Raw genomic sequence first — 27618 nt, 5'->3', positions numbered from 1 at the left:
AAAACAAAATGAAATAAACATAAAGGACAAGAAAGCAAAAATAATGAAAGGTAAATGTGAACAATAAGAAGGCAGAAGAAAATAACTAAACAAAAAAAGAACACAGAATAAATCTAACTGTAGCAAATGTCATAATATGTATGAACAGACGAGCTGGGCAAGGTGGCACATGCTTTTAATACTGGGTGCTCAGGAGGCTGAGGCAGGAGGATTTGAGGTCAGCCTGAGCTACATACAGACTTGTTCCCAACAAACAGGAAACAAAAACAAAAACCTCAAGTTGCAAAATAATTTCTATAGTAGAAGGGAGACTGAGGTAGTTGGGTAAAGAATGAGGAAGAGCTGCTACATTTTTTTATGTATTTATGCATATTTGGATGTTTTGATAAGTCACATTTAAATATTAACTGAAGTCCCTCCCTTTATTCTCTCCCTACCTTCTGCCGTAGGGAGTACTGCCCCTGGAATAGGAGCTGAGCTAACAGGATAAACAAGGAATGATGAGATGTAAGACAGCAGAAAGAAAACTAATTATTTAGACTAAATTATAAAATTTATTGTTCACTTCCCACTATATCTTCCATCCCATTCTCTTCTTCGCTGGATTTATTAACTGATTTGCTGGATTATATTCTCAAGTGATTCAGAGTCTGTTGGAAGTAAACTTTTGTTCACTTTGTTTAAAACCTTTGTATGCCTAAATGTGTCTTTATTTTGCCTTTTTACTTCAAAATTTGTTTAAGTGGATAGAGAAACATTGGTTCAAAATTAGTTTCCCTGAAAACTTCCTGCTCTTTTGGCTTCTTGGATCCATATTGATAAGAATTCTGATGCAGATGTGATTACTGAAGTTTTGTAAGTTACTGTTTTTCTTCCTCTTGGATAGCTTTTAAATTTTTTTCTAACCTTTAATATTTCCCACTATTTCCAATCTTTTTCTTATTTTTTTATACTCAGCAATTGGAGGACTTTCTACCAGGCTTAGTTCATATTGACTCTGTCTTCAAAACAGATCCAGATCCAATCATTTATTATCTCTGTTGTACAGTCCTGGTCCAAGCCATCATTGTGTCTAACTTGGATTGTTGTAATAGTCCTTCCACCAGTCCATGGTCTCTCTGCTTCTACCCTTAACTCACTGGAAACTATTTGTTCCTTGCCTTTCAGTAGCTACGAGGGCAGTCTTTCAAAACCTCTCTGCATAAAAGTTTCCATGGTCTTCCCATTTCATTGTGAGAGAAAGCCAGTGTTCTGCAGCATGCTGCACGGTGTGGCTGCCTGAGGTTTCTCAGACCAGCTTTCTCCCTGTTACTCCTCTCAGTACTTCCAGTACTCATTAATAATCTTCCTTGAATTTCACCAGGAGATTAGTATGCATTTTCACTTTACCAACATTATTTTCTATTTTTTAAAATGTCCTCTACCTAATTGCAGGGTCTACCAGCAGAGACTTTAGGGTTAATTGGCTGTCTGGACCTGTTGGCTGTCTAATACCAGATGATTTATTCTGTGTATAGTGAAGTATACAAGATTAGAAAATGGGCACCATATTACCAAGTCCAGCTATGTAAGCAAGTTGAAGAGACCAAAGTTCTAGCTTTATATGCCCATAGTGGCTTGAGTTCTGCTGGGAAAGCTGGTGTTGTAATGACAAGTTATCTATAGTCTCTGAACTCCTCTGTTCTTATCTATAACATGAGGCTACACCATCCTCTGCTTCATACGAATGTTGTTAGGAAGAGTATAAGCACAGTACTCAGCACATGGAAACTCTCAGTGCTTTTTACTGAGCCCGCTGTCTGTGTGCCCAGTGTAGATAAATGCAGGGTCAGGGTCTTGTGTCTCTTTCAGCTGGTCTCTTATGCCTGTGATTTCCTTGTGCCCATATTATTTTCAGTGACTTAGTCACTGAAATATTTGTAAACATTACAAATATTATGCATACTATGTAGGAATGTGAAGAAAGTAGACACAACCTTAGTATTTTATTTTTCTAAAAGCATGTCACGTAATTGGCTGTCATCAAAAGGGCCTGCGGTGTCCTGAGACTCCTCCAGGGCTGAGGGTCTCAGGTAGCTAGAGAGCTTTATCTAGAAACCAGCTCTGAGAGTGATGATGTTAACACAGAGTAACGGAGATGAAATTTTGTTCTAAGCAGTGTTTTGGAATTGGGTGCTACATTGCCAGCATGCTTCTAAACTGACAATCACTGGGTAGCATTCAGTAGTGTCTCCAGTTTATGTCTTAACTGAGTTGGCTGGGAACACATCAAAGCTTCAGCCTCAGACTATTATACTGTGCTGTCTGCCATACTGTGGTTATCACAAAAAAAACTCCTCCTGTTTTTTTTTTTTAACCTTTCAGAGTTTATAACTTTTCTTTTAAATTATCTCTTTAAGTTGACATTCCCCTTAGGTGTAATCTACCCCAAGATTAAGTTCGGTAACTCCCTTCAAAGTTCACAATTTGAAATAATTAAAAGTCATTTTGCATTTATTTATATTCAAGATAATATAGACCTTATTAATTTTAACTTCACTAAGTCTCCAGAGATTTTAGCAATAAATCCAGAAACAGTTTGATTATAATCTATACTATTTTCATGAGTAAAATGTGGCAGTCCTGAGATACTGTGAAAGGAACCTTGGTTTTTCTAGTATCTGGAATTTAGAGCTAATGTCAACCTTATAAGGTGTCTTAGTCTGTTTTCTGTTGTCATAATAAAATATCTGAGACCAGATAATTAATAAAGGATTATTCGGTTTATGGTTCTGGAGGCCGGGAGGCTGAAGATCAAGAACCTATATCTGGTGAAAGTTTTCCTTCTGTTGGAGATTCTCTGCCAAGTCCCGCAGTAGCACACAAAAAGAAGCACGTATAAAAACAGAAGTACATGGGCTTTTATGACACACCTGCCCTTGAGATAGCTCATTAACCCACTAAACCATTAATCTATGACTATGTCAATGTCTTACAGTTTCTGCTGTGTCCCACTTCTTAATACAATGACTCAAGCCTGTAATCCTAGCTACTTGGGAAATCGGGGAGATCACAGTTTCAGGCCAGCCTACACAAAAAAGTTTGAAAGACCCCATCTCAATGGGAAAAAGCTGGGTGTGGTGGTGATGCATCTGTCATTCCAGCAATTGCAAGGAAACTTAAAATAAGTCCAGGCCTGTCTGGGCAAAAAGTGAGATTCTGTTTGCAAAATATCCAGAGCAAAAGGGGCTGGAAGCATGGTTCAAGTGGTAAAGCACTTGAGCAAATGCAAAGTCCTGAGTTCAAACCCCAGCATCACCAAAAAATTAATGAGTTTTACTGGGGGCAATCAAGTCATAGCATAAGTGTAGCTCAGTCATTGAGCTGAATGGAAAACTGTTGCCTGAGTACCCAGTGTGGATAAATATAGAGGCTGTATTTCTCAGCTGCTCTCCTATTTCTAAACACCTATGAATCTGTTCGTCTCTTTCAGCCACCTGCTTTATACACCACCTGTTCACTAAGTCTACCAGGTAGTGATTTCCAGACCTGAGAGTTAAAGGAATTGTCTGGATAGTTTAAAAGACCTTATGTTCTCAGACACCAGCCACAGAGAATCAGAATAAGTAGATAGAGACCTTGGTCACAGAGAATCACCTTCTGTCCCTTTTCCTGCTCCTAACATTGTTTGGTGACCACATCACACCAGTCCACCCATGATAAGCATGGAACAACAATTAAGACAGCAGCAGAATAATGTGGACAGGTTGGAAGAAGGAAGAGACCACATAGAGGCCACATCTAAAAACTAAATTAGAAATTAACTTTTAAGAATTCCCAAGGCTGAGCAGGGGACAATAACACTTATTCTACTCTGTCTCCTCCTATTTTGTTCTTTATAATAAGCTAGCTTCTGCCTTAAAATATTCTTTCCTCCCAGCTCATCTGTCATGTGCACGTAGGAGGTTTGCTTTCTCGTTCTTCAGTTTCTTATTGTAGCCAATTAAAAAGAAAGTGAAAGAGAATGATACATGTGATAGAGATATGGACACTTCTGGCATAAGAAGATAGAAAGACAAAGGCAAAAATGAGACAAGAAAAATCCTTTAAGAATATAGCTGAAGCAGTTCTTTGTGAACAGAGAATAACAATATTTTTTTTCTTTCATCTTCTGAGGGTACCCTGACTACTGGACATATTTGTGTGTCAGTTTCCCAAGTGAATGAGTTTATGTATAAGTACTGATAGATAGCATCACTGCTAAAGATTATCTTTCATTTAAAAAGTCCTTCTTATATAAGGAATCCCCTACTAGTCATTCTATAGTAAACCAGGAAGGTTCTGAATAATTGTATTCTTTCAACAAATATTTGTCATGGAGGAAGCTAGCCTTATGGAGCTTACAGCCTGCTGAGGCAACAGATAAGCAGAGTGGCAAGTGCTGTGATGGGAGGTACAGCAGGAGGAGAGCACAGAGGAAAGGACTTTGCCAGTCTTGGGAGGTGAGGGAAGGCTTCAACAAGAAGTAAGATCTCAGGGTTCCATCTGGAAGGATGGAAAGGCACTAATCTAGAGTGATCAAAAAATTGTATGTGCCATGGCTTGGGGATAAATTACCCCATGTGTGGGAAATGAGCACAGTCCTAAATGCCTAAACTGGGGCTGGCAAGATGATACCAGAGGGTTAAGTAGGGGTCAGATCATGAATGATCTTATTCGTCCTATATTGAAGTCTGAAACTTACAACAGGTGGCTCATTTCAGATACAGTTTTTAAATTTAACCTTCTTTGCTTTCATTATATCACAGACTTCACACATTAGAGGTGTTATCATTGTACTTGTCACTAATGAACAGGAACTTGCAAGAGTTGGCATGTGAATAGAAAATGGTTAGTATAGCAGTTGTCTATCCTTGGAAGGGCTTGTTTGCAAGGTTGACCTATGTCTGGCTTTGGGGAACTTGAGTGATTAATAGTTCCCAACACTGATGTACAACTTTTCCTAATGGTTAAGTGTAGCTTGCTATACGTAGACTATGCAAACAATGACTTTTACTGAAAACGTATTTTTTTCTGGGAGTCTGGAATTTTGATACATGTTAGGCAGAAGGTGCCTATGTGACAGGTCCATTAAAGTTTCTGGATGCTGGGCTGGGTGAGATAGCAGAAGTGCAGTTCGAGGCTAGCCTGGAGAAAAGTGTTAGACCCTAATCAAAAAAAAAAAAAACAAAAAGGCTAGGCATGGTGGACACATCTCTAAACTCAACGGGGTAGATTGTCCTCTGTGCAAACGTTTACGAGAGCAAGAACATCAGAAAGCTGGCAGATGCATTCCTCCATGTTTTCCTCTTGTGTTCCTGTGTGTATCCTTGTTACTACTCTATTATTAATGTTAGCCTGTAATCACATCTACTTGGGAGGTAGACTTTGGGAGTATTCTAGTTTGAGGCCAGCCCGGGCAAAAGTTGGTAAGATCATATCTCAACAAATAAATCAGGCATGGTGGTTCATACCTGTAATCTCAGCTACATGGGAGACCTTAAGTAGGACGATCACAGACTGAGTCTATCCTTGTGCAAGAGTGTGAAACTCTATCTGAAAAACAATTAAAGCAAAAAAGGGCTTGGGGCATGGCTCAAGTGGTAGAATGCCTGCATAGCAAGAATGAGGCTCTCAAATTCAAACTCCAGTACTACCAAAAATAAATACATAAACAAATAAATCTTAGCCAGGAGTACAATTATATGACAAGGCCCATGAATCTTTCCAATGAGTCTTCTAACATAGGGGAGGTCTTGAGGACTCCAGGCATGCATGCTATATTTATCTATAAGTATTTATTGAATATACAAATAAATCAAACTATCATAAAGTAGCCATATTATTAGTCATACATATACACACAGATATAAAGTGTGTGTGTGTGTGTGTGTGTGTGTGTGTGTTTATACCAGAATTCCTTTAGCCAGTTTGACCTCTCACTACATTTCTCAAGTCTTCACACTTATCTGTAAATTATTTTTAACTTTTATGGTAGAGACGTGTCAACTGTGAGGAGTGCTGAAAGAAGGAGCTACGAGCTCCTCCTGGCAATTTCAAATCAAGAGATCCAGAAAAGATCTGAACAATGGTAGAAGTCCTTGGAATGTTCTAGAACCCCAAGAAAACTTTTTTTTTCTTTCAGTTCAGAGACACCTGATTGTAAAGCTTCTGAAAGAAACCAGATTATTGTAGTGCAACACCTAATGCAGACAGGTTCTCTGGTTACATTAAAAGTACATTAGCATTAATGGGATAATAGCCATGAGCTAGACACTTTCATATAATTTATGTTGGGAAAATTCCACTCCAGGCTTACTTTTAAATAATTTCTTTTTAAACCTTGGAAATTCCTGACCTTTTCTTGAGCTTCAAAGAGTGCCTGAAGGAATTTATATCTGACCAGGAAATCCTTGGATTTCTTATGGTTTCATCTTCATTTATGAAAATTCCTGGAATTCTGTGCTTTGTATTTACTACCTGGCAATGGTGTGATCTTCTTGAGCAGTTCTCCTTAGATGGGCTTTACAGCTCCCCTCCATCGCCTTTATCTTCCTCTGAACTGCAGAAGAATTGTGAAAACGATGGGTTTACTCTTTCCCCACTGTCTTATTTAACCTCAAGGTCCAACACCTTTTCTGTGATCTAGAAGTGGAGAGCTCTACCTCTTAACTCTGGATGCACTTGTTTTGTTTTGTTTTTTCTTTATTCCTTATCTATTTGGAGAAGACTTACAGTTCATAAATGGGGTTTAATGTAGAAAGTCCCTATGAGTTGTTAGGGACTGCCCAACTACATGCATTTACAAGGTTCATTTTCTTCATACTCTACTTACATTATTTCTGTGCCCACCTTGTTGTCTTTCCATCCTTTATTTTTCTTTTGTCTACGCTTTCACTTATTATGTTTTCATACTTCTTCTCTCACCAGGCTGTAAACATTTTAACATTACAGTACTTACAGAGTGAAGTTTCCTGTGTCTTGTTCAGAATTCTAAGAACAATTGAAACATATTGTTGTATTTCTCTGTTTATAATAACTTAATAGGAATGCCTTTTATTTGGGTGACCTAGGTTCTTTCAGTCATATTTGAACAGGGGGTTGTTTTGTTTATTTGACTTGATTTTGTTCTTCTGGTCAGCTTTTTTAATGGGAAGTATACTTTCTATCACTGTTATGTCTACTTAAGTTGGTTTGCTGCCAACAGAAGTTCAGTTCTAACCAAAGTGTAGGCTGTTCATGTAGGCCTTTGTGTTTAGAGGCCTGCTTAATGCAGTGAGTGCTGCAAAATTTTCTGGTGTTTGTGGTACCAGTGGTTTTAGAAGAAAATTTCCTGAAGTGTCCATTAGTAAACTGTCACATTGTCTTTTATTCTCAAAGAGAAGTCATTGTCGTATCTTCTACCTTATGGTCTTTGGTATTTTGTATTTCAGTTTTCCAGAGAAATGGTCACTGAGAGCCTATACATCTGTACTGTATTTTGACCCTTGGATGAGAATATTCATTCAAGCCAAAAGAGTTCAAACAAAACACCTATATTATTGCCTCTACAAACCCAGGTAACTTGCCTTTCCTCAATTATCTTCTACAGATTTTATTTATAATATTGATATACTCCCCCAAATTGTCAAGGTGAAGAAACTGACTGATAATTAAGATTTTAACATTGTAAACAAAATTCAAACTGCACTCAGGAAGGCTTGCTAGAGTAACCATGTGTCACAAATATTTGGCAGTCCTAAACAAATGGCCCCAAATACTTTTTCAAATAAGGATAATTTTCCGTAATTCCAGCAGGATTGTTTTCCTGACAGCAGTTCCTGTTTCTGTATCACCATAGCTCTGAGCACACACAAAAGTCAGAGATTGGGATTGAATTGATGAAGAAGAATCTGTGTTTACAATTAGGGAGTCACTAAACTCTTTACACAAAAATACAATGAAAATTGGTAGGTACATTTTTAAAACATGTGATATGGTTAAAAATACTTGGTCCTCTCTAATAGTTATATGGTTTTGATGATAAGCATCATCAAGCAAAGTTAATTAATACATCTGCATTAATTTTTTTAGATTTATCAAAAGAAAGAGTCTGGGAATTGTGGCTCACACTGTAAACCCAGATACTCAGGAGGCAGAAATAGGAGGGTTATGGTTTGAGGCCAGCCCAGACAAAATAGTAAAACTAACTCAAAAAACAGGCTGGGTGTGGTGGCATACACCTGTAATCCCAACTACCCAGGAGGCAAAGGTAAGAGGACTGCTGCCCAAGCCAGCCCCAAGCAAAAAACATGAGACCTTATCTGAAAAATAAACTAAAGCAAAAAGGGCTGAACGCATGGTTCAAGAGGGAAAGTGCCTGCCTAACAAGCAAAAGAAAATTGTTGGTCACAGCATGACCTCAAAAACTTATGCTCATCTCTTTTGGAAATTGATTATCTGTTTTTTGGCTGGCACCAATTTCCTTATGACAGTCTATCTGTATTTAACACTAAGGAGTAGTAAACTGTCTTACAAACCAGATTATATCACCTACACTGCTACCTGATGCATATTTACTGGAAGGTAGGGATGTACATATCATCTCAGTGTAAAATTGTCTCTTCCATACAGCTCCTTTATGCTCCTTTTACATCAATACTATTTGAAGATACAATGACTCGCTTATTTTAGAAACAAGCAGATTTTTATCCTTCACTTCTTACATAAGATGTGATTTGACATGAAGTGATAAACTATTTTGATTGAAAAAAAAATCCCAAATGTTTTGCAGGAACACAGTGAAGTGAACATGTAAGCTAGATAACCACCCAATACAAATTTGATTTTTTTGAGTCAGGTGCTTTGTTTATGACTGGTTCCACAGAAAGATCATGATTAATTTGTATTTTATGTATCTGAACTATTAAACCATACATAATCTTGCAATACATACTAATGTTTCAGTCAATGGTGGACTCATCTATGATTGTGGTTCCGTAAGATTTTATCACTTAGTAGAGAAGTGAGGGTATACCTGCCTTAGTTTGTGTCAGTCTACTCCATGCCTAACAACTTTTTCACACCATACCTCCTTCATTAAGGATGCATGGCTGCAATGCCTGACTGTACATATATGTTCATGTATATTACACAAAATAGAATGAACATATGTATTCTTAGATATATATTACCAGGAGATGGGGATAATTTATTACACACACACACACACACATTTCTTTGTTGTTTGTTTCCTACAAGAAATGTAGAGAGGCTTGCACCTTTGCCAAGTTTCATTTCGAGTTCTAATAAATTGTTAAGTCCAGTATCTAGTATCTACTGTATCGAAAGATTATTTGTGGCTTTAATTCCTTAATCCACTTGCCATATTTACTTGCATGTAATTTTCCTTATAGATTCTCAATTTGGCAAAATTTTGCATAAGAAATATGTGAAGGGCACCCAGTGGCTCACTCCTGTAATCCTAGATGACCATGAAGATGGCAGTTTGAGAATCTATCTCAAAAAAACTCATCACAAGAAATGGGCTGGTGGAGTGGCTCAATTGATAAGAGCACCTACCTAGTAAAAAAACAAATATCAGGAGTTTCCTCCTTATTATCTCATCCCTAATTTGATAACATCTACTTTTTTTCCTAAAAAGCATCTATAGCTGTAATAGCTATATTAAAATAGATTGAGATTGACCCTATTTGACCAAAGTAAGGGCATTTAAAAGATATTTAAAAGATATTAAAAAGTGACTACTCTGTCCACTTGGCCATCTTGGCACCAGTAAGCTTTTGGAAATGAAGTGGAAAACCAAGGTTACTTCTAAAAGGACTCTGTCATCCTGAAGTATTATTTATAAGAAAATTTGGCTATATGTCATGGCTATAAATTTTTCTATATTTTTGTAACAAAAGAAAAATGACTGGATTCATGTGGGTGCATTTGTAATTGCTTTAGCTACTTTACTCCAATGTCCTAACGAGGTCAAAAGAGGACAGAGGGGAGTTTCTGGTGCTATATCATTCATTTCTTTCCTTGATTATATTCTGTTCAGTGTTTTCATTAGTAACTTGAACAAAAAAATAGAGGGGAGGTGGCCCAAACAATGTATATAACATGTAAGTAAATATAAAAATGATCAAAGAAAGAAAAAAATAATAAAATGAAAATGTAAAAACAAAAACAAACATCTATGCTTCTCAATTCATAGTCTGTACTGAACTAGGAGGAATATATTATAGCAGGCATAACAGAAACAAAAACGTGAAAGCGTTGAAGTCCAGTAGATAAATGTGACATAAAGTACAGATTAGCATTTAGATTTTAAAAATTTATTGTGTAAGGATAGATATGATACTGACTTACATGAAAAAAATGTACAAGTTGTTTAATTGATGACAAGCTCAGGATAAGCTGATAGTGTGACCAAGTCACTAAAAATGGTTATGGAACTTATAAGCAGCACAAGCTAGTCGTAGTCCTAATGCTCTGCTTATAGGGAGGTGACTAGATATGGGGATCCTTTAAGAAGGATACAGGCTTACTGAAATTGTCTAGCTCATAGGAAAATAACTTTCTGGTAAGGTACTATTGATGAAACTGAGGATCATCCCATGGAGACCCATTCCATGGAGCTCAATTTGGGCTGATGAAAACAAGAAAGGCTATTGGAATTCTAGGGGCACAACTTGTATGGCTGAATAGAAGGCAATTACAGCTAGCTCAGCATGAGAGGGCTGGGCTGTTTTTATAAGGAAGAGACACATAGCTTACCCCTTTTCATTGGCATTCTGTATAAAGATATTCAGAAAAATCAAAGTCATTACAGCTGCCTTGCTGTCACCATTAACTGTTTCCATGACTGGGATGTTCTGTAGAACTGAAATAACAGCCCAGTGTTGTTCAGGATACACCTGAGCTATACTGAGTTATCTTCTGGGTAACCTAGTATTTGCCTTTCTAAGAATGGGATCTCCACCAGGAAATTCAAAGTTCCCCCACTAGACAAAGTGGGAACAAGCCACTTCAGAGGGAGTTGGCTACTCATAAAGTTTTTTTGGTTGAAAACCAGTCCCTGATCCAATTAGAAAATTTAATGTCTATAATACTAAACCCAGCATGTCAAGGACAGAAAATTTCTTTTGTCTAAGCATGCATAGTATGAAGCACACAATCAGAAAGGGTCATGGGCATGGCTTGGATTAGTAAAGTTACTCACACTCTCTAGCAACAGAAAGGGGCTCCCACCCAATGTACAATGAGACAATCTGAGTACAGATTTGTCTTTGGAGAAGCCTAGATTTTACAGGAAGTTATTCTTTTGAAAAGAGTTTTAGCTAGGTGATTGCTAGGTCTCTTTCAATTTAAAATTTTATAAGCCTCTAATTCTTGGAGTATTAAATATTGTTTATATAATATGGCCAGGTTAATGCATGGCTGTGGTACTTGATCTTAGGTAACAAATGTTAATGATTTATTTGACTTTGAATTGTTTCAAAGAGAAATCTGAGAATTTCTCAGATTTTTTAATTATTTCTCAGAAATCTGAGAAATAACTCTCAGATTTATATAGGTATTAAATCTCTGCACATTAGGACTTGAGAGAGTAAAATAATTACCTTTGAAAGCTCTTTAAGGGAGGCAGAGTCAAACTGTTAAAGAACTCCACTCTTCAGTAGTGTTGTTTACTGGAGATTCACAACTTGGGAAGGAGTCCAGCAAGATGAATTGGAGTTGCTCTACTTTCCCAGAGTAGCATGCTCTATTTCAAGTTATTTAGGGACACTGACTTTTTGATTTACTGCTGAATACCATGCAACACTATGCTTCTGGAACAGTCTTCCATTTTTAGGGCTGTTCTCCACACCCTTGCACCCCATCTACCCCATCAGATAGACTAATAATTTGTGAAAGGTATCTCTTTTACAAACTGTGTATCGTGAATTTTTATAATCTTTAATTATTTAATCTTTCCATCTTGGATGCAAAATTTGGAATAATCAAACTTGGATTTAAGTTTCTTTTGTGTCATTTGCTAATTGGGGTCCCTTGGCAGTTACATAAGCCGTATTATTTCCCACTGTGAATTAGAAATTCCTCCGACAATTATGGGTGTTGTGAGGAGTAAAACAAAACTATGTTTATTTTAAACATAAAAATACCCAGTGAAGTTCCTGAAATGTTTGTAAACCAGCAGTAGTTATTATACAATTGAATAACACCAAATGGACAGAATGAGCTTTCTGTGCAAGACACTGTTGTAAGCACTGGGAATTTAGCACAAACAACAAAACAAAATTCCTGCCTTCATGGAGCTTATATTCTAGTGGGGAGAGATAATAAGGAAATAAAATAGATTATAAAACATCAAGTAATTCTAAGTGCTTCAAAGAAAAATAAGTTAGGGTAGTAAATAGTTATGGAAGTGTTAAATAGCACTTTTAGAAAGGAAATCAAGAGAGTTCTGTGAGGGAGCTAATAAATTGAGAGAGTGTATTATTTATGTACCCCCATAAAACATCACCCCCCCAAATTTGTGGCTTAATAATAAAAGTAATCATTTATTATCTCTCAGTTTCTGTGGGTTGGAAATTTGAGAGTGATTGTGTTAGGTGCTATTGGCTTATGGTCTCTCTTGAAGGTGCTGAGAGATCGGAGCTAGAAGACCCACTTCCAAGGTGGCTACTTACATGACTAGCAAGTTGGTTCTTCATTACAAGGGCCATTGCACATGTCTACCAGATTATTTTCATGGCATAGGGGCTTTTCAAGGGAACAAAATAGAAGCTGCAGCCTTTTAGAACCAAGCCTTAAAAGTCACACAGCATCAGTTCTTGCATATTTGATTGTTCATACAAGTCAGCCTCCATTCAGTGTGGGGAGCAAACCACAAAGACATAAATTCCAGGAGGCAAAAGCTCCTGGGGGACATCCATGAGGGTGGGTTGCACAATGTAAGAATTTACATTGTAAATTTTAAGAATTTAAGTTGTAAGTGGGAGAAGATAGTTTCAGGAAGAGAGGAAAGTAAGTGCAAAGGCAAGAATCAAAGAGCACAGAAATTGGGAAAAAACAAGGTGGATGGAGCAGATCAGCAAGGCCTGGAGCAACACGATCAGAGGAGGTGGCTATATCGAGAATGGAGTAACTTTTGAGCAGTAGTTATTGCTTGATTTCGATTTTTAAGCGATTAATTCTGGCTGCTGAGTACAGAATTGGTTTTATGGGAGAAGAAAGGAGGAAGGAAGATTAGGTAGGATACATAACAATATTGTATAAAAGGGAGAGATGATAGTGGCTTGGGCTCAGGGAGATATATTGTGTAGATCAAGTCAGCAAGACTTAGAGATGGATTGAATATAGAATGAAAAGAAAAAGGGGTCAAGAAGGCCCCCAAATAAAAACCTGGGAATGAGGGGAAGTGCAGTTTAAAGGGTTAGGAGTAAAGGTTGATGAAATTCCTTCCATTTCATTCTAGACACTAAGTTTGAGGTCTATTTTGACATCCAGGTCTAGCTTCAACATTATACTAGTCAGAATTTTACAGGTGCTCTACCACTTGAGCTACTGCCAGCATTGTCTTATATTGTTTTTTTTTTTTCCAGATAGGGTCATGCAAACTATTTGCCATGGACTAGCTAGAAAATTCTTGATCCTGCATCATTCCATATTGTAAACAGTAGTTAAGGATGCATAACTATGGACCACTTTTCTGCATTAATAAAAGTTCAGAACAAGAATATTCTTTACTTTAAATTTTTTTTCCAACTTAACTTTTAAAAAATATTATATTTTATATTACCCAATATTATATTTTTGGGCAAACGTATAAGTGTAGAAATTCATTGTCAATAAAAGTTTAAATTTTTCCAGGTTGTTTTGGTCAAATCAGTCACTCGAAATATTGTCAGGCTATATGCTATTTCTGCTACAAAAAGCCTTAAGGATTACTCATTTTTTCTTTATATGTTTTAATTCTCTTGAAGGAGAGGGTAATACTTTACTCTTGAAATAGTAAAATTAATAAATATTTAAACAACACAGAATTAGATAGGGCAAAACATCAGATAACTAAAGGCTTCCTTTACCTAGATATCCATTGCTAACAATTCACTATCATCCCAAAATAGAAGCCTCTACTAGGAATTTAATAAATATGCTTCCAAATTGTTTTCTGTACATTTATATGCATGTAGGCACACACACACAGTTCTTTTTTGAAATACAAAATTATATATACCTTACTCTTTTCACTTACAATTTTATATTGGTGATATTCGCCATTGTTAAATATATTATGTAGTACTCTGTGGTTTATTTAACTATTTTCTTAGTATTGTACCTTGATAAATAATGCTAAAATGGACATATTTGAACATATACTTATGTTCATGCATAGTTTCTGTGAAGCAGATTACAGCAGTGAATTTCTGGGTCAGAAGGTATTTACACCATTGGTCTCACTGGCTTTTAATTTACTTTCTAAGAGGTGGGAACAGTTTATTCTCACATCAACAGTGTGTAAGAGTCTCATTCCAAATCAACACCTAATATAAACAGTATTTTCCTTTTAAATTTTACCTCCCAAAGGAGCAAAGTTTTTATTTTATTAAATTTTCATTTCTTTCTATACTTTTCACTGAATTTCCATTTTGTGGTCATTTTAGAAAGAACATATCCAATCATTTTATGTAGATAGCACAGAAAACCAAAATGTTTGAATACAATTTCATTGATGGAAAACAATAAGAAGGTAGAAGGTGAAATGTGTAAAGATGAGAAAGAGTGGAGGCCTGAACTTTGTCAGAAAAAAGGCAGAATATGTAAAGGCAGAAAAAAAAATTGAGGCAGAGGCTGCAGTCTAGAGTTGTGTGCAGAAGTAAAGTAAATTCCAGGTATAGCAGAAGAGTTTGGAAAAAAATTACAGCCACTGAGATACTGGAGCCTGTCTCAGAGATGACCCTCTTCCCTTGCCCTCAGTTGTAAAGACTGAGGTACTAAGAGCTGGAAGGATGCTCTTCTTTATTCTCCAGTGGATGCATTACTCTTGCTCTTTTTTATCTTCAAGAGTTCACTAGCAGGAGAGAAAAGAAGGAAGGGTCAAGTTGATGAAGGCTCGCAATTCTCAATGGAGATTTGAACAAAGACTCTTTCATTTATGAGAATGGACAGATTCATTATGCTGGAATTATTGAATTGTGTGCACAAATTTAGTTAGCTTATGTAAATTGTATGAGCAAGTATAAAATTTAAGTTTTAAAGCAGTATGCAGATCATCTAGGATCAGGTTATCTCACTGATGCACCTTTTTGGTTTTTGTTATTTAAAAGTAAGAACTAGTGAAAATTTGGCACCTTTTAGTTCACCTCTACTTTCTATAAAAATACTTAAATATTTAATTCATATCATTGAAGAATTGTATCATTGTTCAAACAATCTCCCCTTGATTTCCCTTTGAGTCTAAAATGTGATTTGACTTAAAATGAGTGATTCAAGCTAGTATGTGACTAGAATGTGATTTTTTAAAAAAATGTTAATTCCAGGATATAATGACCAATAACTATACACTTTAAAAGTTACATTTTACTGTTCTCTAATAGAAATAGAGAGTAATTTAGACTACATGTAGGTTATGACTTAAATGAATAATGTTCATTGTAAAAGAAACACAAGGGAACAAACTATTACTTTACCTTAGATTTCATAGGTGTTTCTTTCCTGTAGTTAACAGTAGAATCTCTGAAAATGAACATCAGAGTTAGCAATAGCAGATATGGAATTAGTGGTTATAAGATGAAATTTTTATTAAGTCATTGAAGCAAATGCAAACAGGATAACATTTAATTTTGTTTTGTTGTTGTGGTGGTGCTGGGGATCTAATACAGGGACTTAAGCATGCTAGGTAAGCACTCTACTAGGGAGTCATACCACCATCCCAAATATTTAGTTATTTATTTTTTTAACATTAGTCTTTTTAGGAAGGTAACTTGGCAAATTTCTACAAGTTCTTCAAATTCTTAGAAGAAAAATAATTCATCCAGCTATTTATGTCATTTTCTCATCCTCAATGGTATTTATTCTCTAAAATACCTATTGGGAGAATTAGCTAATGAGAACAACACGTATTAGTACTTGCTGTGAACCAATGCTGTTTTAAGTTCTTTTGTTGTATTAACATTTACTTCTCATAATGACACAATGTGGTAGGTACCATCATTATCACTCATTTGCAGATGAGGAAATAGAATCATAGGAAAAGATTTGCCCAGTCCTATGCCATTGCAAGAGGTACATCTCAGCCTTGAATCCTGGCAGATGGACTCCAGGCAGTCCTACCTGGAGTTTAATCACAAAGCTGTTTTGTTTTGAGCATATCATATTGCTTCTGTTAAAGTAATGGAAGAGAATCTTCAATAAACAGACTCCAGCTAAGAACCATTTAAATTATGTGTGACTTGTTTGTACCACCAATCAGTGAAGAATTTGCATTACTGCTTACATTGTTTAAAAGTCAGAACATATAAAGGCAATTTTTATCAAACTGTAATTTAAAAGCTATTGCTGTTGACATGGAAACTAGAGGTTGCAAATCTTTTCTGTAAAGGCCCCAATAGTAAATGCATGGGTACATTCAGTCCCTTTAAATATTCTCATTTCTTTCTTACATTTTTAAAACTTAAAAAAAAAAAAAAAAAGGAAAACCATTTGTTAGGTCCGAGGCTGTACCTAATGAAACTAGTGGCTCAGTTTGGCCCATGGAATGTATTTTGCCTATGTGTGGTATAGATTTATTGGGACATACGGATTTAGAATCTTCTCTCCCTCTGTCTGAGCAAATTCCTCTTTGTATACATCTTAAAAACAGTTTGGCACATGCCCTCCTCTGCTAAGAACAGTTTTTTAACTGTATCTCTCACTGTCCTCTTGACAGATGAAAGTTTCAGTATGACAAACTGGTTGTTAGTATGTTTCACATCTAATATAAATCATTCATTCATGTCAGCTCATTGAACAGCAGATATTTCTATCCTTTAAATGCAGTTTGGTGTCTGATATAATGAAGGAAAAATACAAGGTACCATGATGAAAAAAAAACAGTTTGAGTTCAAGAAATGATCTACAGGTCTTTACCTATCTGTAGTTGAAACTTTGATACATTTATTAGTCAGAGTTCTCCAGAAAAATAGAACAAATAGAATATGATCAGAGACTTTATTCTGATATTGAGTTCATAATCCAGTCCACAAGCTGGAGGCCCAGCAAAGCCAAGCCTGGTATGGCTCAGCCTGAATTCAACAGCCTGAGAACCAGAGGAGCAAATGAGGCAAGTTTCATTTTGAGACTAAAATCTGAGAACTGGGGCAAGAATAGGGCTGCTGCTGTAAATCCTAGAGAAACCAAAGTTTTGCCTGAGAACCTGAAGTTCTGGTGTTCTAGGGCAGGAGCAATTAGATGTTCCAGTTTTCGCAGAGATTGAATTAGCCTTCCTCCACCTTTTTGTTCTATTCTGGCCCTTGGTGGATTAGATGATGTCCACCCTTACCAATGAGGGAGGATCTTTGCTAGTCTGCCCATTCAAATGTTAATCAATTCCAGAAACACACACACATACACACACACACACACAGATGTTTACCAGCTATCTGGACATCTCTTAACCCAATCTCAGCCCAGTCAGGTTGATAGGTAAAATTAACTATCACATGCCTTTCTAAACATTAAAGATGTCAGAGAATGATGAGTTTTGAGTCCAGAGTTGCATGAAGTATAGAGAGCTTTGAGCTTTCTCAAATCAAATATTATTCTGGAGTGTTTCCATAATGATTTAAGTCAAAATTTAAAAGCCTGGTTCCAAGAATCCTCTATATAGATGCATAGTTTCAGCTATGTTTAGGGATCCTCTATTCTACAGAGCTTTTCTTACCTATAGTTTCTTCTCTTGCAGTTGGTGGACACATCCACGATTCATCTTCCTTTTTCCTTGATTATTCTAGAGTATCTTTTCTATCACTGAAACAATGGACCTTGAAAATAGTTTTCTCAAGTAGTAAAGTAGAAGATGTACCTTTAGTAGTTTAAAATGAAAGAATTAACCTAGAAGGTAACACCCACGCACAGGAAATCAATGTGAGTCAACGCCCTGTATAGCTATCCTTATCTCAACCAGCAAAAACCCTTGTTCCTTCCTATTACTGCTTATACTCTCTCTACAACAAAATTAGAGATAAGGGCAAAATAGTTTCTGCTGGGTATTGAGGGGGGGGAGCGGGAGGGGGTGGAGTGGGTGGTAAGGGAGGGGGTGGGGGCAGGGGGGAGAAATGAACCAAGCCTTGTATGCACATATGAATAATAAAAGAAAAATGAAAAAAAAATAAATAAAATGGTACATTAATGTGAGTTTCTGAGCATTTCAGTTAGAGATGATTGTTTGGGGACTGGGAGAGAAGTTTATTCAGTGTCAGTGATGATCTGACTAAGAGGGCTATGCATATTAACTAGAAACTTTGATGATGGAGCAGTGAAAGTTTTTTTTTTAAAGAAAATTATCTCATTTTGTATGTATAAGTGAACATGTGTGTGGGCAGAATTTTCTTACCTCACTTCTGAAGTTACCTTACAAGAGTAAAATTACCAAGTATTAAAAGGCAAGATATTTCTTCTTAGGTATAAAGTTTGCTAATTTGCCAACTTGATGTAACTTACACAATGACTCTTTCTTAATAATTATGTATCTCTGGAGTATATGGTCTTACTAAAGAATGTTCTCTTATGTACTTTAAAACAGTAATCTGACTTGATTATGTTCTTTTTTCCCCCAGAAAGTACTTGTATGTCACATCTTCTTTTAAAGGAACATTTAAAAATGATGTTAAAAAGGCAGAAGAAGCAGTAAAGATTGGTATGTGATTATCTGTGGCTCACATCACTGTTGTTCATTCACTCAGCAAATGCTCATTAGCACTTATTCTGAAACATACTCTTCCAGGTGTGTGGGCACCACCATAATTAATCAAATATAGCTCTACCTCCATGGAACTTCGTAACACATTCTCACCATATCTGGGGTTGCTTTATTATAATAGGATTTAGTGTTTTAAGTGTGATCCTGACATAGCTGGAGTTAATTGGCATATGTTTGAGACCCTGGTTGTTTTGATGCTGTATAATCATAGTACAGACCAGCATTGATTCACAGTAGGAAGGATGTTCTATACTTTGGCTCTTCTCACAGCAAGAACAAGGATATCCTTCCCAGTCTTTGGGGAGTGGGTGCAGCTTTGCCATTCTATTTCATAGGCTTTAGAGCATTTCCAGTCAGCCAAAGATTGACTCATACTTTTGAATTTATATGTACAATTTAAGTCCTATAAATTGTCATGCTATGTGGAAGTCTAATAGAAATAAGCTTTAAAATGCAAAAGCTATGAAAGGATCATAGGATTTTCTGAGATTCTGTTCTGAATGCTGTTCTCAATAGTTATGTCCATAAGTATAGAAAACATGCATTTAAAACTGCTTGGAAGAATTTCACTGTATTGTTACTGTTTCTACTTCTGCTTCCAGCTGAATTCATGTTGAAAGAAGCTCAAATCAAAGTAAACCAGCCTACCACAATTTCTTTGTCTTCTGCCAAGGTACGACATGTAGAGTAGTCTTCTTAAATAACAAACAGTGTCATTCACTTTTTCCTGTGCATTGTTGTCGCTTATCATTTACTTCCTAAACTTTTAAACACAAATGACCTCAGAAGATTAAGTTGTTTCTAACACAGGTAAACTGACTAGATAAATGCAGAGAAAGGAGAGGAAACACAAGGAGGGGGACGGCTGAGACTGAGCAAAGATGAACAAAACGTGCAGTGAATTTGAAACAGTGGGGAATAGCAGCATTAAAACTAATTTCTTTAAAACAAAAAGGAATATAATATAAGGAAACGAGAAAATAATGAAAAGCTCAGAAAAAAAATCTATCCTGTCAAGTCTCCTTGAAAATATCTATTCAAATTATAGCTCTCCATGGACCCAAATACATGGGGAAAGCTAGAAGAGGACTAACAGGCAATCCTGCTTTCTAGTGTTAGGAGTTATATACCATGATTATGAATATTAATGACATGCTTCCAGCTTGCAAAGCTCTTTTCTTATTAGTTGTTTCCCCCAGTTCATAAACATTCTTATAATCCTTGCAATATGCCGGTGAGTAAGACAAGTTATAAAGAACCATTATTATTAATTATTATGGTAAGAGCAAAAGAATATTGCTGCAGAATATGTATTATAAGTTTGCTAACTTTTACCAAAATCTGGTGTAAAGAGTTCCACTATGATGAATCATAAGCAGTGTATTTATTTGCTTGCATACAAAGGGATGAGTAGGAATATGGAGAAAAATGCTTCCCTTCAGCTTTTCTTTTCTTCTTTCATGGACTAAATTATGACTTGTTTCAATGATTTGCCCTTACACTTTCAAGGACCGGGGCTGTGTTTGACAAACATTCTTCTAGCTAACAGTCATGATTAGGGGGTGAAATTAGAGAGTAGCATATGGTAATTCCCCAGAGCAAAACTAAATTATGGCTTTTTCAAAATTCTTACTTTTTACTTTTCCTTTATTTTTTCAAGTTAAAGGTAAACCTATCCTATTGTCATTGATTTTTTTTTTATAGTTTAAGTTTTTTTAATTTTGTCTCTAAGAAACCAATTCCCTTTTGCTTTCTGTATTTCAGAATGAGAGAAATGTTTCTTCTAATAGGTCAAGACCTTACTTTCTTCTTGCTTTACCCTACTCCTCTCACTGCTTCTTTGCTCTGTGCTCTGAGTGCCCTGCCAGGAAGAGTGGGCATGTCTTTGACCAGCTTACTTTGTTGTTCTGAAGTATCCTAGTTACTTAAATGCAAAGAAGAGAGCAAAACAGAATGACCTGAACTTTTGTCCTCTTAAATGCTTCCAGGCAGTTGAATTTGAAATGAAACACTTATCAACCATTTCTCATTTCCTTTACTTAAAAGACAATGAAAATAATATTCCATCAGTGTGTATCCATCAAATGAGTGCCTACCTTTTATGTCAGTGGATGAAACTCATTAAAAATCTGTTCTCATTTGTGAGAACAGTAAAAATGAATTATGCCTTTTCTGACAAGTTAGAGGGCACATACTAAAGATAGGGTATCAAGTTTAAAATAGTATCAAATTAAAAATGTTGATAAAAAAGATAAACTGAGTTCGCAGTGAAAGGGAAAAGGCCTGGATAACCTATAAGGGGCAAGTTTGGGGACTAGTACTTAGAAGTATCCAGAACTTGATAGGAAGGAAAGATTTTCTTTTGACTGCTAACAAAATTTATTAATTACTATATTTTTTCTTGAAAGATGGCATATATTGAGTATTTTCTGTTCTCACAGACAAAATTCAGAGCCTAGGTACATTGACTAACTTGCCCAAGTTTTCATGTAATTTGTGTCAAAGCTATTGTGCTATTATAGGGAGTAAAAATTCTTTTCTCCAAAGAAGAGATGACATTTAAATATTTTCAAAAAGATAAAGTGGGTTTAAGATTTGGTTTATCTTTGTAGCATTTGGAACTTATTTATTCACTCAAGTATCTACTGAATATCTACCATGGTAAATTGCGTTAGGCAATGTGAGCTATCATTGTTATCCTTGAAATATCTGGATAATAAGATAATATCAACTCACTTTTCATTAATCCAATGGCTTTATGTTCTCTCTCAACTAAATGTACTTCTCCAGGATGTATTACAGAAAGCTTTGGAAGAAGTAGAAGCAAAGCACAAAAATCTTAAAGAAAAACAGAGGTAAGATGTTCTGTTTGCATGAGTCCTCTGTGCTGTGTTGTCACGAATTCTGATTTCTAAGTAGGCAGATTTAGTAATTGTTGTGACAATTTCTCTTGTTTAGCTTGTGGTAGCTTATAATATTAACATTAATATGGTCAAGGTTCCTCAACCAAGATAAGCAATATAAAATGTTTGCAAAGTATATATATTGCCATGTGCACTTATGTGTCTACATAATGATAAAACTGAAAAAAAGTGAGAAATTAGTTCACAGTTAGGAGGTTAGTCTGGATGAAGATATCTGGATAAAGTGATCAACTGACAAATTCACTCTCCCTCTGTCTTTAGCCATTTGAATTCTAGAGGGTTGATGCTAGTTTCTTTCTCTGCCTAGTAACTTCAATTTTAAGACAGGAACTAATGTTTCAAGCCAATGCATTATTTACATATAATTAAAACAAAAATAGCAAGACTAAATTTGAAAAAACAGTAATTACATTTACAATGTCCACTTGTTCCCCAGCTCAGATACAGCTATATATATCACTGTTGTCCAAGTAAGTCTTGAAAACTGATATCTTTTTTTTCCCCTCCCATGGTACTGGAGTTTGAACACAGGGTCTCATACTTGCTGCAGGTACTCTGCCTCTTGAGCTACTCCCCCAGTTCTGTGATATCTTTGAGAAACGATTCTTTATGGAACAATGATTAGTTTTAGTTTTTGTTTTTTATAGTACTGGAGTTTGACTCAGGGCCTTACACTTGGTCAGCAGGTACTCTGTCACTTGAGACAGCCTCCAGCCTTTAGTGAATAGTTTTATTTTTGGTGAACTATGCACTGTCATATAACTGTAACTTGCCTTAAAATTTAAATTTGAAATGCTAATTATGCATTTATAAAAATAAAAAAATTTAGAAATGTTATTTATGAATTTATCAGAATAATTTAAATAAATGTAGGAAATTTTAATTGAAAATCAAAGCCTTTGAAATCTTCAGAAACAAAAACCTTATTTACTTACTTACAGTCATAATGTAATATATGAAATGTAGACGACATATGTTACTAATAACAATGCCAATTGTCATAAATTTGATTTTATAGCAAAATGCCATTTTTTTCTAAAAAGTTTTAGAGGTAATCAGTATGCCTCTTTATTTTGTTTGTTTTTATTTGTTAATTCATATGTGCATACACTGTTTAGGCCATTTCTCCCCCGCTGCCCCCCTTCCCCTCTCTTTCCCTCCCACCCCCTTCGCTTCCACCCAGAACCTGTTCTGACTTTTTCTTCAATTCAGTATGCCTCTGATGATGCAGACTGATGATGGCATATCTTATAATTTCCTGTTTTATGGTCCCTTAAATAGTCACTACTCTTGTTTGTTGAAGAGTTCGAATCTCATATTTGAGTAAAGATTTTTGAAGAAAAGTTTGGTCCATATAAGTTTACCTTAGATAAATGCAAAATATATGAACAAATGTCAGTAACTTCCTCAAAAAATCTAATGCATCTTATATATTATATTCATATAAATTAACTGATAGAACTATGCCATTTTCCTTTTATAATAGATGCATTTAATCAGCCAGTAAGTCTGTTACTGTATGGTCATGAACCTAAAAAGAAAAAAAAAAACCTGTTTATGGAGGGAGGAAAGCAAGAGAGTGAATGCAAGAGAAGAATCCTATTTGGTGTCATTCTTGGTTGGGGAAGGAAAATAACATTTGTTATTTCCCATTCTAGGTTTATATTTACAATTATCTCTTTTGGTTCTCAGTATATCCCAAGTGACTAAGTGGACATTATCCCAATGTTTCAGTTAAGATGCCAAGTTTAAGTGGTTAATCCATAGTTGTGCAGGTTCTGTAAAGGTTAGCTTGTATTTTAAGCCAAGTCTGGATGTGGATCCAGATACTTTTTACAGTACTCAATAGTCTTCTGTTACTAGAGTTTCTTTCACATTCTGCTAGTTCTCAACTTCTGTTTTTACACTTATAATGGAAAGGTCACACAAAATGTAGTATAGAAGGACAGATACAGAAAAAAGGAGCTCATATCTGTTGCCCTTATCAACTTGCTTTATTAGTTTTATTTACTGAATTTGTTTATTGAAGTTTTATTTATTGAATTTTTGGAAAAGGTTAGAGAGAAAGCTAAAGAATATCTTTCAGCACATTCTAATCTCTGTAGCATATTCAGAAACGTAAGAACATTCTAAAGTCAGAAATCACAGTCAGTGTTAGAAATACCTAAAATTTTTAAAGAACCAAACTAGAAATTTTTAAAAATGTTGCAATGTGTGTATCAGATCAGTTAATATTTTTTCAGAATGCTTTTAGAGTTCCTTGTTTCTTACAAATTTAAATTGGCAGACTTGCTTTTGAATCAAGTTTGACTGGAATAGTTATTTGCATTGTATTTATGAAGAATACTTAACTATACATAAATATTAGATATACCAACCAGGTTTTGCAAAATATCTGAATGTATTATTCCTTTGACATTTACCTTCGGTGTTTAATTGTTAGAGGTTTTGTAAACTATATATTTGTATATAATAAAAAATTAAATACCTTCTAAATATAACCCTAGAGAATTAAGAAAAGCAAGAACACTTTCTCTATTTTTTGGAGTGAACATAGAAAACCAAAGCCAAGCTGGAATGTTCATTTACAGTAATAACCGTTTGATCAAAATGCATGAGAAAGTGGGCCCACAGTTGAAACTGAAGTCCTTGTAAGTATGTTTGATTTTCAGATACACAAGCAGGAAGAGGAAGGTTGCAGTAAAATTCTGTTTATGGGATGAGACAAACAATTCATCATAATGGGATCAGGTGTCACATTCTCTGTTCACCCTTTCTGTCAGTGTGCTGGCATTAATCTGCCTAATTTATAATGTCATTGAATCTATAGGCTTACTTTAAGGCAAAAGCACACTTTTGGAAATTTTTTTTCAGTTTACTTCTTAAACAACTTGATGTTTTGCCATTCCTTGTACTCTCTCTTCAGGTTTTTAATGTTTTATTAATTTAAAAATAATACAAACACATTAAAGAAATTTAAGAAGAGAAAGAAAAGAGAAAACCACAGTCTTGGAAAGCAAGCTTGTTAAAATTTTGTGCATGCATTCTTGTCGTTCACCTGCACGATCATATGTTAGTAAAAGTCTGCAGGCCATTTGGCCTAGAGTAATGCATTCTAGAGTAATGCATTCTATTCTGGTGCTTTCTCGAAGGTTCAAAAGTCCTCAAGCTGCTTTTACCAGTTAGGTAGAGTTCTAAAGAGACAGGACAGAAAAAGGCAGAGTCAGACAAGATATCCACTACCAGCAGAACAGGCCAGGGGAACATTTATTATCTTGCTTTCTCATGCAATCATTCATTGTTCATTCAGCAAGCAGTTTTGTAGTAGTATGGTTCAGACACTGTACTGAGCTCTGAAGACAAAATGGTCAAGAACTGCCATTGTTTGCTAAGGACCACATAGTCCAGGGGAAAGAACAAGCATGTGAATGTGCATTTTAACTCTGTGTGCAAATAAGATTGATCTTTTAAAACCCAAATTAGTTGATTCTTTTGCTTCAAAATTCCAGAACAGTTAGATTAGGACTGCTTACTATAGCCTTTCAGACTCTGGGTTGACACTCCTCAGAACATCCTCCAAACTCTGTGCATTCCCTGCCCTTCAGACCCTTAATCTCTTCCTGCCTACAGGGCTTGGCATTTGCTCTTCCCTTTGCCACAAACCTTCTGTCTTCAGGTCTTCTGACTGCTGTTCTTAGCAAGTCATTTAGGTGTAAACTCTAAAGCCCCTTACACAGGAAGTTCTTCCTTCCTTGACTGCGTAATTATAATTGACCCCCTGCTCTCACTATTCACACGTTACAGTACCTACTGTATTTCCCTCACATACCACTTGTTACCATCTGAAATGATCTTGTACATTTATCTATGTATTAATTTAATTCCATCATCCTTCAGTAGAAGAGAACCAGGAACCTTGTCTTTCTTGTCCATCGCTGTAAGTTTCTAGACCTATGCCAAGTATAGAGTTGAATGAATGAGTGAATCAAACCTGTGTTAGAGGTGAGCATCAGGTGTAAAAAAGAACATTTGGAAGCGACAGTAAACCAAAGTGTGGGAAATCAAGTCTGAATGACGCACAAATTTAGACTTGCAGAATGAATAGTGAAGGGAAAGTAGTGTGGAAGAAGAAAGTGTTGAAAACATGACAGGTAGGAGCCCCAATTTGGGAAGCTATGATTTGTGTTCCATGGCAAGGACAATGGGGTCTTCTGAACTGTAAGACCACTAGATGCTTTTTCTCAAGACAGCTTATCAGCAAACAGAATATTCCAGGTGTATGTACAGCATTTGTCACCAAGGAAGTGAAAAAAGACCCCCAAGTCCTGTAGTCACCAGACTAACAGTCAGGTACCTGTTGTCATCCATGGGGATAACAAAACTCTTATGTTCCCTTAGTAGAATTCACTGAGACCCAGTAGACCTCTGCAATGAGGAGAAATCTACCCTGACAGATGAAAGAGACTCTCTGGCCAATATCATTAAGAGGGTCATGCTGGTTTATTGCAGAAAGGCACTGTTGATAGTATTTGCACTAAAAGACTCCTCCTTTCCACCAATCCTGACTCCCATGTAAGCTAATACATTTGGAAAAAGAGTTGTATTAATTGAGTAATGAGGTGCTGATTAGGACCAAACATATCAGAGATCACCATAGATTTATGACAATGAAATATAATTGTAAGATAACTTATTACTTTTGACATGATCTAGACCAAGAGAATGAATTTATTTTTGAAAAAAAATTGATTACAAATGACAAGTATATATTTTTTATTTTTTCCAGCCAAATTTTATAAAATTCATGTATTTATTTTCTCAGACTTGGTGCAGGCGTGGTTGGAATTGTTAACATACCATTGGAGGTCATGGAACCATCCCATAATAAACAGGAATTTCTCAATGTTCAGGAGTATAATCGTCTACTGAAAGTCATGGGCCAGTACTTGGTCCAGTACTGTAAGGACACCGGGATCAGTAAGTATTCAATGGTCATTGTAAGAGATTCTTAAAAAGTGATCAACTTGTGTGATTTCTTCAATCTGAAATGATTATATTGATTGAAGTAACAAGTAAACCAAATTCTGAGAGTGAGCTCTTGTTTTAGAAATACAAGAATATAAGGTATACCTCAGTGGTGGAGCACTTGCTTACTATGCATAAAGCTATGGATTTGATTCTCAGCACCACAAGAAAAGAAAGCAAAACAGGACAAACAAACATAAGAGAAGTGAGAAGGAAGTCAATTTCAGATTCTTTTCTAGAATAAAGCAGCTGATTAGAAATTGTCAGAGAAGAACAATCAGAAGACAGCGTTGCAGTGGCAGCCAACCACAGCGGAAGGAGGCAGAAGGTTGCTCCAAATAGACTGAGAAACCCTGAAAGGATGCTGAGGCCCCACTGTGCAGGAGGACGCAGTGACCTTAGTAGCTTTTAGTAGTAATGATACAGCATTGCTACCTCATGCCATGCAGTAATAATTATCAACCCTGGGTAATTATAGATACATTTGGCATTGTTTATATATCAAACACTTGTTGGGTGAGTTCATTCCAGAAGGATTTCAATTTAAGGTCACTAAAATAAATATGTTTCTGGAAACTTAAAAGAGAAACTTCAGTTATCTGGAAAACTTGACTTACAGATAACCACCGCAGAGATACTTGAATGAGATAGGGTATGGTGTACTAATTAAAAAGCACTAGTTTTTAAGTTTTGCAATCA

At 35.9% G+C, this 27618-nt stretch overlaps 1 protein-coding gene across 1 annotated transcript in view; it reads left to right on the top strand.

Moving 5' to 3' along the window:
- Morc1 (MORC family CW-type zinc finger 1) overlaps window positions 1-27618 on the top strand; it is a 155339-nt gene that overhangs the window by 31582 nt on the left and 96139 nt on the right. Inside the window, 6 exon segments of the mRNA XM_020151220.2 lie at window positions 7452-7577; window positions 18828-18907; window positions 19573-19643; window positions 21761-21825; window positions 24402-24545; window positions 26717-26871. Of these exon segments, the coding sequence (XP_020006809.2) occupies window positions 7452-7577; window positions 18828-18907; window positions 19573-19643; window positions 21761-21825; window positions 24402-24545; window positions 26717-26871 (641 nt within the window).

Source organism: Castor canadensis, chromosome 5, assembly GCF_047511655.1.
Source record: "Castor canadensis chromosome 5, mCasCan1.hap1v2, whole genome shotgun sequence".
Taxonomy (NCBI): Eukaryota; Metazoa; Chordata; class Mammalia; order Rodentia; family Castoridae; genus Castor; species Castor canadensis.
This window is presented reverse-complemented; position numbering and strand designations above follow the sequence as displayed.